Source organism: Haliotis rubra, unplaced genomic scaffold (genome assembly GCF_003918875.1).
Source record: "Haliotis rubra isolate DU_JTF1 unplaced genomic scaffold, ASM391887v1 Scf738, whole genome shotgun sequence".
Classification (NCBI taxonomy): domain Eukaryota; kingdom Metazoa; phylum Mollusca; class Gastropoda; order Lepetellida; family Haliotidae; genus Haliotis; species Haliotis rubra.
The window spans coordinates 176,821-191,754 of record NW_025767455.1 but is presented as its reverse complement, the minus strand read 5'-3'; the positions used below and the strand labels follow the sequence as shown (position 1 = coordinate 191,754).

General features: G+C 37.6%; 1 protein-coding gene across 1 annotated transcript in view; it reads right to left on the bottom strand.

Annotated features, from left to right (window-relative positions):
* LOC124259799 (rhomboid-related protein 2-like) overlaps nucleotides 1-12,024 on the bottom strand; it is a 108,659-nt gene extending 96,635 nt beyond the window's left edge. The window contains exon 1 of the mRNA XM_046694001.1: nucleotides 11,588-12,024. Within this exon, the coding sequence (XP_046549957.1) occupies nucleotides 11,588-11,716 (129 nt within the window). The 5' untranslated portion in view covers nucleotides 11,717-12,024. The remainder of the gene's footprint in view (nucleotides 1-11,587) is intronic.
* Between the last annotated feature and the right edge of the window lie 2,910 nt (nucleotides 12,025-14,934).

Sequence of the window (14,934 nt, the reverse complement as noted above, 5' to 3'; positions counted from 1 at the left end):
TACAACCTATAACTACCAAATATTCTGATGGTCTATTTGACGAACTGTCATATTTTCTTCATGAACTCTAGTGACTCTTTTATATATAGTGCTTTGAACATGTTCTGGATGGACTATGACACACAAGAAATGTCCATTTATTATTATTATTATTATTATTAATAGATATTATTGCTGATTGTGTGTTCATACTGTGATAGCAAGGGATTCAATTACCGGTACTGTTAAAATCTCCATAATCTGTCTAAAATGGACTATACATAAGGAATATTAAAGGACTGAATTAACCATGTTCCCCCATCTTTACCATTCTACTAAATTGTACCATAAGCATCATACACCTACAAACTATGGTATTTGTGGTTCCTAAGGTGACCAAGCCTGTCTTCAAAATTGAGACATTAGGGGCTGTTTCTGTTCAAGAAATCTCACAACTTTGGATGTTTAACTTTAGGGAAAATAGGATGCAAACAGTAATTGATGGCCTAATATGTAAAATTATTGATTAATAATCTGATGAGATGTTTCTTTATCACTGTGAACTCACTGACATAAATCAGGGTTTTAGAATTGATAAGGTTTAATCTTTACAAAAATGATTTCTATGTAATGCTCTCAGTCACATAGCTTCTTCTTCGAGGCAATGTCTTGGGAATCAGGGTTCCTGCTACAAGACAATTCCTTGCATTAATGTAGTAAACAGTGCAGGACTTAAAAAGGATAGTTCTCCATCAACTGAAATATTCTAGGAGTGAAAAATCTAAAGCGGCTCTTTCACACTCTTTTAACAGTTCAGGCATTAGAGGGGCCATTACTGAACCATTCTTGTACAATCAATCGGAATCAACCTGTCTGCAGAAAATTGAACTCAGCCTCAACATAATAGGAATTGTGTTGTTAGCCAGTGTTGACACAACAGGGAGTGTCTCCTGTCTTGGTGAAGAACAAGAGAAGTCATGGCAGAAACAAAATACTCATTTCTAAAATATACTGTTTACTCACTAAGAATTCAACTCTCATATCAGATTTCTGTGGACATTAAAACCAGAATCTTTCATTTCAGTCATCAAAACAGATAATCTTAGTTCACATCTGTCTAAATTTCAGTCATCAAAACAGATAATCTTAGTTCACATCTGTCTAAATGGTATCATATGGCAATATTTCAACTGAAAAAAACAGGTTTGATGTATAAAACGCAAGGATATTCATATTCATGTGGTTATAGTTTCAAAGTCAAAGCTGTTGTCTCCATGTAACTGTCTTCTTATGATGTCCATTCCTGAATATATCATCTCAAAATGACCATCTGATTCTCTGACAATATTAAGTTGTATTGAATATATTATTTCCTTATTTTCATATGTGTCTCATGCAATAGCGAGTTGTATGTAATACATTAACTCCTTATCCTTATCTCAACAGTTTATCTCTATATTATCTCCTTAGCAATGTGTCAGCAATGAGTTGTATGTAATACATCATCTCCTTATCTCTATCTGAGTCCTTAGCAACAGTGAGTTGTATTTAATACATCATCTCCTTATCTCTATCTGAGTCCTTAGCAACTGAGTCCTTAGCAACAGTGAGTTGTATGTAATACATCATCTCCTTATCTCTATCTGAGTCTCTTGCAGTAGTGAGTTGTACTGTATATATGATCTCCTTACTTATATCTGGAACTCTAAAAATAGTGAGTTTTATTACCCATACGGGAAAGGAGAGGCAGGTTAGTATATTTTCTGCTACCCTAGGGAGGTTACAGATCCTGCTTAAAGTGGACTGGTTTTATCAGAAATGCTGCCATTTGATTAGATTAGAACTACTTACCTATTCATTCATAGAGTGCCTTCACTTTTTTCCCATGAACAAACCACAAACACACAAGGCTTCACATTTACAATACCAAACATTTTACAGAATAGATTCTTATTTATTTTCAAATTACAATATTCCTTAAACTTGAAAAGTAAATTCATAAGATTTCTTAAACCATTAAATTGAATAAGTAAGGTACCCATGCAAACCAAATACTACTTATGTAAATTACTGGTCATAAAAAACAATCCATTCAATTAACTCAGTACTCTCCAATCACTAAAAATCACAATTGGGACGTTACCAACATACTATCAAGTTCCTATGCACCTATTAACCCTGATCAGGCAGTTGCTTGGCCTATGTCCATGAATGCACTGTCAAATGCTGCTTGCAACTCAAATGTGGCATCTATCCGTCTTCAGCGGTACAAAAACATGACATGGTTATGTTATCCAATTAAAATACACAAATGCAGGTATGATACACACTGTCTTTTCCAGTCCACTTAACATCAGCGTTTTCAAAATAAACGTTTGCAAGTCTGTCCTGTCTGCTGATGAGCAAAACTCCTTCTAATGTCAAAGTATCCAAGTGACATCATCTGATTCAGTGCGCCAGTAAACTCCTTTTCCCAGCATAGATAATTTTCTTTTGATTTTCATTGTCAGTCTGTTCCATAACTTCGCGCTTCATAAACACTGATCACATTAAAGTCAAGGTCACAGACCACCCAATGTCTATATTTGACATTGTCTGTCGTTTAAAAATATTTGTTCACATTAAATTGCTCCTTAAATAATCTTCATTTTCGGTAGAATCATTTTATGCCATTATTTGGAGTTGACGTAGAAATCGCTAGGTTTTCAGAATTTTCATTCTGTAATAACGTAAACCTAACTAGGTGCAAAGACTGTGGGTAAACTGGCTGGTTGATAGTATTCAACTGAATATATCTGACTACTTATCGAGGTATCCTGCATCATTTGCTTAGAAATACCTCATGTTCATAACAAATTAAACTCAAATGAGTCTTAATGATTAATTTCAGAATATCTTGTTTCCTATTCCTAGAAATAGACATGTTTTAATCGAAACTATTTGTCTGCCATGGAATCATTGAGTAGTTGGATTGTGTTTCAGTGAAATTCCCAGAATTAGGTTCAAAATTCATCTTTGCCCCTCACACAAAGGAAATGTGCAAATCTTTTTAGCTTCTTATGTTTAAATTGGATGATTGGTAATAAAAACAATAAAGAAGGACGGATTATCTGTCCCAAGAGAATTCAATTTTTGTAAGTCACTAGTCTTGGCCCGTCTTTCTTGATCACTCATAAATTATTGCCTACATACTGAATATATTGAATACATCATCTCCTTATATCTGAGTCTCTGGCAATAGTTAGCTGTACTATATGTATTAAAGTCATATCTCCATCTGGGAGTGGTGGGGTAGCCTAGTGGTTAAAGCGTTTGCTCGTCAAGCTAAAGACCCAGCTTCGATTCCCCACATAGGTACAATGTGTGAAGCCCATTTCTGTTGTCCCCTGCCGTGATTTTGCTGGAATATTGCTAACCATACTCACACACTCATTCATTCATTATCTCCATCTGAATCACTGGCTATTGTGTTTTATTTTGAATACATCATTCCCTTATCTCCATCTGAGTCTCTGGTAATAGAGAACTGTACTGAATATGTTACCCCTTTATCTCCATCTGAGTCTCTTGCAATAATGAGTTGTGTTGAATATATCATCTCCCTCATCCTATCTGACTTACACACAATAATGAGTTGTAAGGAATATATCATTCCCATATAGACTTTCACCAATCACTTCAAGCACTGATCCGTGAAGACCAGCTTCTTGAATTGGCCTCCAGTAACCCATGCTTGTCTTAAGAGGCAACTAATGGGATCGGGTGGTCAGGCTTACTGACTAGATCAATGCTCATGCTGTTGATCACTGGATTGTCTGGTCCAGACTTGATTATTTACAGACTGCAGCCATATAGCTGGAATACTGCTAATTGCAGCATTAAAAAAACAAACCAAACACCACAAGCACTGAAGGGAGTAAATCACTAGTTTGAAATCTGACTTGAGCTGTACTGAGTATATCATCTCTATATGTCCATCTAAGTCTATGACAATAGTGAACCGTACAGAATATGTTACATCCTTATCTCTATTTGAATCTAACAGTTGTGAGTTGTAATGAATATATTATGTCCTTACCTCCATCTGAGATGCTGACAATAGTAAGCTGTATTGAATATATTATCTTCTTATCTTTATCTGAGTCTGACAATATTAAGTTGTATCGAATATATTATCTTCTTATCTCCAACTTGAAATTATGATTATCTAGAGAGATGCTGACAATAGTAAGTTGTATCGAATATATTATCTCCTTATCTCCATCTGAGATGCTGACAATAGTAAGCTGTATCGAATATATTATCTCCTTATCTCTATCTGAGTCTAACAGTTGTGAGTTGTATTGAACACATTATCTCTTATCTCCACCTGAATCTCTGACAATAGTGAGTTGTAATGAATATATCATCTCCTTATCTCTATCTGAGATGCTGACAATAGTAAGTTGCATCGAATATATTACATCCTTATCTCTATCTGAGTCTAACAGTTGTGAGTTGTTTTGAATATATCATCCTCTTATCTCTGACTCACAAACCATAGTGGGTTGTAATGAATATATCATTCACAAGTAGACTGTCACCAATCACATCAAGCACTGAGGGAGTACATTACTAATCTGAAATCTGATTTCATGTCTCTAACAATAGTGAGTTGTATTGATAATATCATCCCCATATTTCTACCTCACGCACACACCATAGTGAGTTGTAATGAATATATCATTCCACTATAGACTGTCACCAATCACATCAAGCACTGAGGGAGTACATTACTAATCTGAAATCTGATTTCATGTCTCTAACAACAGTGAGTTGTATTGAATATATCATCTCATTTCCATCTGTTTGTCTGTTAATAGTGACATATACCAACTGTATCATTTCTTATCTCCATCTGACTCAAGTCCTAGGAGTTGAAGCAAATATATCATCTCTATATAGATTGTCACATCAAGTACAGCAGGAAGCAAACTTACATTAACATAGGCATTCACCGGCGTTATTCCAGGACACATTATTCTTTTCTTAAAAGACAAAAAAGTACATGACGCCAGAAAAAAATCAATGTGAGGCTTCAAAAGGCAATTAAGACTACGATTCCTGACAATAAACATTCCTGAGCTTTTTATTTGCAATAAAACCTGACAAATAAATATTTTCCTTAGCTATGGTTAACTACAAAATCATTACTGGGCAATCACCTTTACGCAAGGAGCTCTGGTTCACATTCCTTGTGCAATATAAAACAACTCAGCACATTTAGAGCGATCAACTATTTTTAATAGAATCCAAATTAAAGGTTGTTAATTTTCCGTATTTCTCAAATAAATTCCCTCACGGATCAAACCGACAAATAAACACTTACCTCAGTGTCAGGGTCCATGATTAGCTAATGAAAGATTCGAGAGTTTGACAGTTTGTTCAACACTAATTTAATCAATATCATCCTTTATGTCGGTACCCCTGGGAGAACATGACACTGGTCACGCATGGATGAGTCAGAATGTACATCGCAGCTAACTGGCTCCAACATGGCCTGACGGACAGAATAATCAACAGTATTGTCTTTCTGGCGTGGAATAAAGAAACATATTGACTCAAGCACTGTGGTTCTTTGACACATGTCGCTAGTATTGTGGCTACGGTTTGCTAATTCAACCAGACCATTTTGTTTCCAAAGTCAAAGGTGAAAATGGTGAAGGCTAATAAAATCCTGTACTTTGCTGTATTCATAAGAGACAGGAGTGAATATTGTATTTTACTCACTAGCGCTATTGTCACAGGTGCTAATATCCAGGATTCTCCTGTCTTACAATAGAAGGTACACCCACATGTTCAAACTGATGAAACGTGAAAGTATATTCTTCTCTGTATACATAAATTAGTAGTCCTTGAGGTGTGAGGTCAAAATAGACAAACACTGAGGACTGTACACCCGGCCACTGCATTGCCACAGCACACAATTTTGTATGTTTTACAGTGTTCCTCTGACTTGAACCTCTGTCTCAGGAAGAAACACACTACTATGGGGCCTGTAATCTCAGGAGGCGCTACTTCTGGTACTAAGCTGGTTCCCCACCCCTTTTGCATGCGCCAAATTTCGATATGCGAGACGGGGCCCAGCTTACTTCCGGTACCAGATTTCCGGTGACAAGCGTATGTTCAAGAACCATTTCTGGTTCCAAACTGCACGACCACCAAATATGACTTTACTAGACCGGGCCATGTGTAAAACCGGACCGGACCGGACCATGTGTTTGGTTGTCACACCTGTTGACAGTCATAATTGTTGGCTAATTTAGAGATGGTTAGATTGGACATTTGTTATTCGTTCAAGGATTATCGGTTCCTTACTGTCAACTGACAACCGTGAGACCATTCGAAAAGGTGTGAAACCTGGTTTGTCACCAGAAGTGCTAAGGTCTCGTGACCTACTTACAGGCTCTATATTCATGTCATTTCACAAGAGCAGACACCAAAAATGGGTTTCACACTTAAGGAATCAAACCCGATCCTTGGGTATGACAGGCAAACACTTTAACTACTGAGTGACTCAAACATCACCTCTAAATATGAACGCATGAATATGAATACAAGATATTTTCATCAATATACAATGCCATTTAGAGAGTGGTCAAATGTAACGTTACATTTGGGATTACACTTTCTCAGTAAAGTACAGATTCTAGAACTTTTGTTGTTGAGTCCCATCTTGGGAATCAGCCGTCTAACCCACTCAGCCACCGTGGCTTCCACATACTTCCACATATATACTTTCAGTATCCAACCAACTTCTTGACAAGGTAGAAATTCTTCTAAATCAATTACTGGGAGATTAGGAAGATGAACGATCATTATCTGATAGTTTTTATTGAAACAATAACATACCAGCTGCAAAAGAAAGTGAGAGCAGTGATCCTCAATTGCCTGCACAAACGTCTTGATTTATCTAATTACAACATCAGTTGGACCACCTCACTGGTCTAATGGACATCTGCCTAGAGAATGGTGAGTGAGTGAGTTTTGTTTTATGCCACGTTAAGCAACATGCCAGCAATATCGCAGTGGTGGAAACCAGAAATGGGCTTCACACATTGTACCTATAAGGCAAATTGAGCCCGGGTCTTAGGCATGATGAGCAAACACTTTAACCACTAGGCTACCCTACTGTCCACAGAATGGAAGGTCTGGAGATCAACCTTGGTCATGTCTTACCAAAAGATGTTAAGGGATGGTATTTTTTGTTACCATGCCTGGTACACAGCACTGAGTTAATAAAACTAGAGCTGGGCAGCTTTATGCCAGTTTACTGTGTGTAGGTTCTTTATCCAGACCAGTCCAGATGAGTACATACAAACAGCTAGTGAAACGGCAGTGTATCAAATAGTTTTGAAATGTGGCCTCTCCAAGGACTGGCTGTCCAAAAAAGTGACAAACACAGCCAGTCCCTACAACTAAAACTCTTCATTCAAACCAACTTAAGCATATTTTTTCAAATATTTCCCCTGACCAAAGGACGGCCTTACACATCTAATAGACCGTCCTTCACGAAATCAGACCGTCAAGGACGGTGGGACGGGCTATATTTTATACATTGGAAACAGTCAGACATTGTCACACAGACACATCACAGACAGAAAGACAACCCACTCCCACCCCCCTGCATCAGCATCCACAATAGTTCAAATGATGAAGTCTGAATTCAAACATAGACATAGTGTTAGTAAAAACAACCAAAATCCATCGTCTACCACTGAATACACATGCTTGCTCTGTCTATAGCTGGAATACTGCTGAGTGCAGCGTTAAAAGACAACCAACTCCATAGATACCCAAAGACAAAAGGTTTTCACAAACCCTTCCCTTTGTTAATACTACACTAACACAACAAGACTTAAACCTAATCTGACTGACCAATTCCATAAATTGTAAAGAAAGCTATTTAATTAATGTCCAGATGAGCATGAATGTTACAAAAACAAATGAAGAAGAATGCTTCTTTAATAAATCATTCATATTGACCATGACAAAATATCAGTGGTGAACCCACACCTAATCTTCATGTTACAAAATTAAATCAACATTACCAGTGTTTTCTAACAACACAAGAAGCAGGCTACGACTTCCTGCTACAAGGCAGCGTGAATGTTTGGCAGCAATCATGCTTGAACGTTCCATTACCCTGTCCCAGTGAACATCAGAACCAGGAACTCTATGATGTAGTCATTCTTTCGCAAAGAGTGGCAGAATTTCTGCACTGTTACGAGATCGCGGATCTGCCTTTGTGGCAATTACTACCGCGGTGACAATGAACGGATGCTACTTCTTAATGTCCAGACTGCATCCATGCATCAGAGAATGCATTATCTGTTTTTCATGCATTAATGTACTTTGTCCCAATCGCTCACACAACATCTTTCTGAAGTCAAATTCCACACGATATGGAATTATGTGATAATATAGATCCTTCATAAAGTAAATATACACTCTAACAAGAGCGACTGATCTCATCAAAACTAAAAACAAGAATTTCAACAAGAATGTTAAGTTATTTTTCCAATACTTTTTGTGATTAGGACTGGTGAATATTGTTATGCTGGAGTAAGCAATATATCAGTTATATGACAAGAGCCTTAAAATACTTCTTGTCTGAACCAGGCAAACATGTGGTCAACAGCATGAGCATCAGGAGATACTATCAACTTGGTCACATGTTGTGCCAAAATCTACAAGTCCTATACTTCGAGGAACATGTATTTGTTATCTCCAATGATGTATTGTAAAATGTATATATTCACATTGTAGTTTTATAAAACTTATAGTACAGGTACCAAATATTTACATTTTCCTCAAATATATTTGCTATTTAGCAAGTTTTTAATTTGGACAGGATCAGTTTGAACATTGTTCTTCCTTCTGAAAGTTTATATATGCAATCTAGGAACATATTGGCTATGGTATTTGTGCACTTAGCACCATTCTCATGCATGTACTCTTTAACAATATATTATAATATTATTTTTATTATTTATTATAGGATATTTATATAGTGCACATATCCACGCAACTAGTACATGCTCAAGGCGCTGGTATTTTTTCCCTCGATCATTGGAAGTCAATCTCAACGGCACATCGTATTATCAATCTCAACTCCCTGAGGAGTATACAACTCTTGCTGCCACTAGGCACACAGAGTTATTGTGGCTTTCTCATCCTAACGAGGTACCCATTCACAGCTGGGTGGACTGGGACACATAGTCACAGTACTTTGTCCAACTTCACTGCACGTTGCTGTACCCACAACTAGGTGTTTGCACATATTTATGTGGCCACCATCTGGTCATTTACCAATGGATTCGTGGGTTCTTTTAATTTTAAGTACACTAGGGGTTGTGACAACACTGAAAGTCGGCACACATAGTTGATTCCAAGGATTTTACACCCGGTCACAGGTGGGCTCAATCCCAGCACCTCAACCTCGCTGGATCACTAGCCTGGCGTCTTAGCCAGCTCGCCCACCCCGCCCCCGTATATAGCGCCAACTGTACAGCCTGAAGAAAAACATGATTGGCCAAGTACTCACTTTGAGTGAGTGAGTGAGTATGTTTAGTTTTAATCCGCTTTTAGCAATACTGCAGCAAATATCACAGCGGGTGACACTGGAAATGGGCTTCACACATTGTACGCATGTGGGAAATCGAACTCGGGTCATTATGAGTGAACGCTTTAACCACTAGGCTACCCCACCGCCCCAACTGACTTTGAGCTACACTGTCCAACTTCCAGACAAAATGTGTGACTAAAATAAGACTAAAGGGTGACATAAAGAAGACAAAAAGTATGACTTGATAAAAGACTAAACAGGGCCCAATTCAAGCATTTAGAACTTCCACTGGGGCAAACTGTAAATGCAACCTCATATTTACCGGTATACCAGCTTGTACTAAGTACATGTGAATATTCAGCTGTTCAAAGAACACAGACTTCAGTTGCAACCAGAATTATGTGAAACTGGCTTGGCGCAGTGACTCTGAGGAGTTCATGGACAGTGACTGAATGACTTCCTGTTCAACTCATGTATAAAGTAAGATAAAATGATCTTTTCAGGCCAAGAATAATTTTGTTATAATGTGCTACATCATTAATACCAAAACTCACAAATTAAATATAATTAGATATTAAGCAACAAGATATTAAGCAATTAGCTAAGGTTGCACTGTGTGCAAGATGGTTTCATTTCCTTAAGTCCAGCCTGCCAAAGATGTTAATCAATGAAAAATTAGAGGGTGACATAACGAAAACTAAACTGATGACTTATACAAAGACTAAATATATGACTTAATGAATGATGAAACAAGGAACTCTAAATGTATGACTTAAAAATGACTTAAAGCATGACAAAACTAACTTAATATGAAAAGAAACATTTAAAGTATGACTTCAAGGGAGACTAAAAGGGTGACAAAAAGAAAATGACGATAATGGCATAAAGAAAACCAAAAATAACTTTAAAAAGATTAAAACTATGACTCAAAGAAAGAAAATATGAAAATGGTATAAAATTAACAGAAGCATATTCGCATGGATGTACCCTTGAAATATTGAGAGAAGGAACTTACATACCGCCATGTTAATCCTGGATGCAACTAGAACGATGTAGTCCCATATCAACACAGGAACTTAATTGTAACCCAGCATTGCAGCAGCAAACGAGGGTTCCAATCGAGCAAACGAGGGTGACCTTTAACTTCTTGTCCACAGAAAAACATATCTTGAACGCGCCATTATGTAACAGTCACTATATGACGATTTATTGCAATTTCTTTTTGATCTACAGACAAAAAATTTGATCAATGGATGGGCCCACAGATGTCTAATTTCAAACTAATTATTTTCCCTTGAATGAGGAGAAATTTTCGAGCTCTTATCCCTTTTGTTAGAAAGGGATGGAGTGGCCAAGGTTCAACAGCAATTGTAGAAACGACATAAGGGTTATTAATCACCATGTAATTGCTGGTGGAAAATCCATTTAACAGTCTAGACCTGTTAACAGGTACATTACGACATAGGAGAAAAGTAATATGTTCCAGAAACTAGCAATTAGTCAAAATTGTCATTTTCTATCGCAAGTCTGAATCAGAAAAAAACTCATTTCTATATTACAGTCTTGCAGACTTTGTGGAAAAAAATATCAGGATTTATTGGTTAACTTGGGTAACTTTTCTTTAAGAATCTTTTTTCTAACTAATATGGAATCTGAGGGATTAATAACATTTTGAAAGAATAATATCAGTTTTAGGCTACTTGTTCTTCAGTATTTTGTACTGATATTAAAGGATTAGAAAAACAGTAGAAATTCTTTGGAAATGAAGTTGACAGTTGGCGTAATAAAAGGTAGAAGTGCCATTTGACAAGTCAAGGTGGAAATGTGCATAGAAAGTATCGATTCAACAGAGTGTCAATTTCACAGTAAATGTTAGTCTAGTGCTAAACAAAATGTCTCGACAATTCCAGGTAAAAGTAATTTAACATCAATAATTAAAAGCACAACACAAGCACACCTGCCATTTTACCAGACAGGTAGAAATACCTGTAATTATCTCACCTGCGCCAATAGTTGAGTACCAAGGGTATCGCCACATATAGTCAGCTCTGTGTTGAAGACAAACAGTGAAGAGGACATGGTTGATGCCCTGCCACTAGGGGGCATGATGCTGTCCGAATCCCCGTACATAGTTCGTCAAATTCCCAACTTCACTTCATCTGTATCATTAACACAGCAACACAATATTCCAATGCAACAGACAGAGGTTCCTCAGCTTTGAAAAGCTGCACAATTTTTCAGTTGAGTGAATCGCTCTATAGTGTGATCAATATCATTGAAGCGACTCAGCAAATCTCCAATTGTCGTCAGCGTGCGTGCAACTCGCCTTTACCCAGAGGGAGAGAGAGGGCAGTGCAGACCCTCTCTCATCCCATCTCGTCTCTCCGTACACAGTTTTTTATCCATCGCCAGCAGAGCACCTCTCAGGACTTCCCAAACATGTCCTGACGAACTCCGTACAGGGAGTTAGCCAGTGCAGTGTAATTAAGAGTACCAACAGGTTTATTAGCCTCATCAATGCTTCTGCTACTTGTAGCCATACATCATACACATTGCAAACATGGCGGTCACTCACAGGTCCTACTTGGTCCGTTACAGCCACAGCGCCAGGGGTGGTAGATCATTATCTCAGGATAAACACCTAATCTTGGTACATAATGGTTCTAGAATCACGGACCACGAGAATTCATCACACAAACTTATTCAAGCATGACATATTAGCCAGTGTTGTATATGTCCATCATTGCACTGGTTTCAACTCCCCTGGTTTTAGAAACTTGTCAAGAAAATTATAACGACCTGTTTGCGGAGGTTCTGATGCCAGCTAAAATGTAATGTACTGTTTAAAATCTGTTTGAAGTGGGAATTTATCAAAAACGCTGAAAGATTTTCAATATAACCTCACAATATTGGAGAATGTCCATGTACTTTGTGGCTGTTTTTCACAGGTCAAAAGCTGTTATTGATGACAAGAGTGGTATTTATCTAACACACTACAATTAGCTGTGCAGAGTTACCTCCCTTACATGCATCAGAAACCTATGATTATGGGTTTGTACCCCAAATCTGCTATGATTCTGTTTCTAGATTTTCCAGCATTACACAGCAAGATTATTTCACCAACTTATAAACCTCCAGTGATGTGAATCTATCTACAGAGTAAACCTCTACAGGCAGTTTCGTGGCACTCTCCAAGAAATCCCGGGAGATTTTTCTACACAATGCCCAGGTCCCAGGGATTTTCTACAGGATGCCCTTGACTTTGAATTATTGTTTTGAAGACTGATATAACTTTGTCTTGCTATCACTGAATACGATCATAAAATATGACATTATTGAAAACTTCCAATATATTTTGCTGATGTCTAGTTTCGATCCTGCAACCCTTCGCTTAGGCATGAAATTTTGTTGTTGTGGTTCCGATTACCTGACCGACCCTTGAATCCTCTTGCCGACCCCAGTATTTTTAAGAGGTATTAATAATATAAGCTTTCAGATACCATTTTTTTTGCCCGGCACCAATGGACATCAGTCATTCTGATGGAGAAAGTCGACATGATGGCCGCAAGAATAGATGAGAGGGAGATGGCCGCAAGAATAAACAATTATACATTGATACTTAACTTCTAAAAAAAATGTAAAAAAAAAAGAATTCCTACCTACCTACCCTAAATTTTAAAGAGGTGCAATCGGAACCACAACATTTCTTTTATTTGGCCTTACTAGCTTGGTGGTTTTATCCACTAGGCTACAAAGGATCTCTGTGGAAAATGTGATTGTTCGTCAGTATGAACTATGTGTTCCTCACAAGACGGGTAGTACATGCAACGCACGTGCAGGCACGTGCAATGCAAGGTATTGGCTGCCAGTTGCATCCCAGTTGATTTCAACAGTAAATACCAAATTAAAATTATATCCAAAGTAGATCTTCAGTCAGTTCATAAGTTGGATCCAAACCTCCTCCTCGGTTTTGATCCTTCACATAAACAATGCAAGAAACCTGTGTCTCTTTAGAGTGAGTGAGTGAGTTGGGTTATACGCTGCTTTTAGCAATATTCCAGCAATATCACATTGGGGGACACCATAAATGGGCGTCAAACATTGTGCCCATGTGGGGATTCGAACCCGGGTCATCTGCGTGACAAGCCGACGCTTTAACCATTAGGCTACCCCACCACCCCTGTGTCTTTAGAGTTACTCCCACATAAACTAACACGATGTGAAGTAGCTAAACCAGTGTTTACAGTGGTGCAACACCAAACTCACACAAACATGGATAAAGGAATCAGACACAGTTAATATTATCATCTAGTCACATGGATCTGTATTTAGCATTTCTGTTCTGCAAGATACTGTAAAAACCACATAACTAAATCATGTCCATGCATTTTCTAACAAACATGAATTGTTTTCTAATTATATTTTGCATTTTTGCATTTCAAGTGCTTCGCTCCTTTTCCAAACAGCCTCACCTGCATGTAGTATCTATCTTTAGTGCATTGTATTGCATTGTAGTATATTGTATTTGTATTACATTGTATTACACTGTATTGTATTATGAGTGTATTGTAATTTATTTTATTGTATTCTATTGCTTTGTATATGCATTGCCTTGTATTTGTATTGCATCTATTGTACTGTAGTGTATTTATTGTATTATTGTATTCTATACAGAAACCTCTGTTAATCCAGATTGTATCATTTAGATTAGCATATTTATGGATACAAAATCACTATTGGGCTATTTCCACCAGAATGTATATACATGTAGGCATTCCCAGTCGATGTCATTATCTGGATTACCCAAGCTAAGCCTATCAGGGTTTTACTGCATGTTTGCACTCTAAGGAGCAAGTAATTAATGAACAGGGTTTGGAAGTGCGAGGGAATTAGGGAAAGGTCACAAAAATATGACAATCTCTAGGGCAGGATCATAAAAAATGATATACAGTGGAAACCGCCTAAGTAAAGACCGCTTAACTAAACAGACCTGATAAGTAAACACTATTCTTTGGTCCCGGCAATTTCTTCATTAATCATCACTATTAGAGTCTGGTTAACTAAACTCGGATAAGTAAACAATACCGCTTAACTAAACGTCTTCTCACGGTCCCTGGAAGTAAATTACTTAACAAAAGATACTGGATAACTAAATTAGCGATCACCACATAATCCGACATGAGGGGCAGTCGTGTCAGTCTCCAGTCAAACAAACATCCTACTTACAGCTCGCTGCATTTCAGCAATATCAATGCAAGGGCACACCATAAATGGGCTTCACACATTGTGCCAATGTGGGGAATCGAACCCGGTTCGTCAGCGTGACGAGCCAAAGCTTTAACCATTAG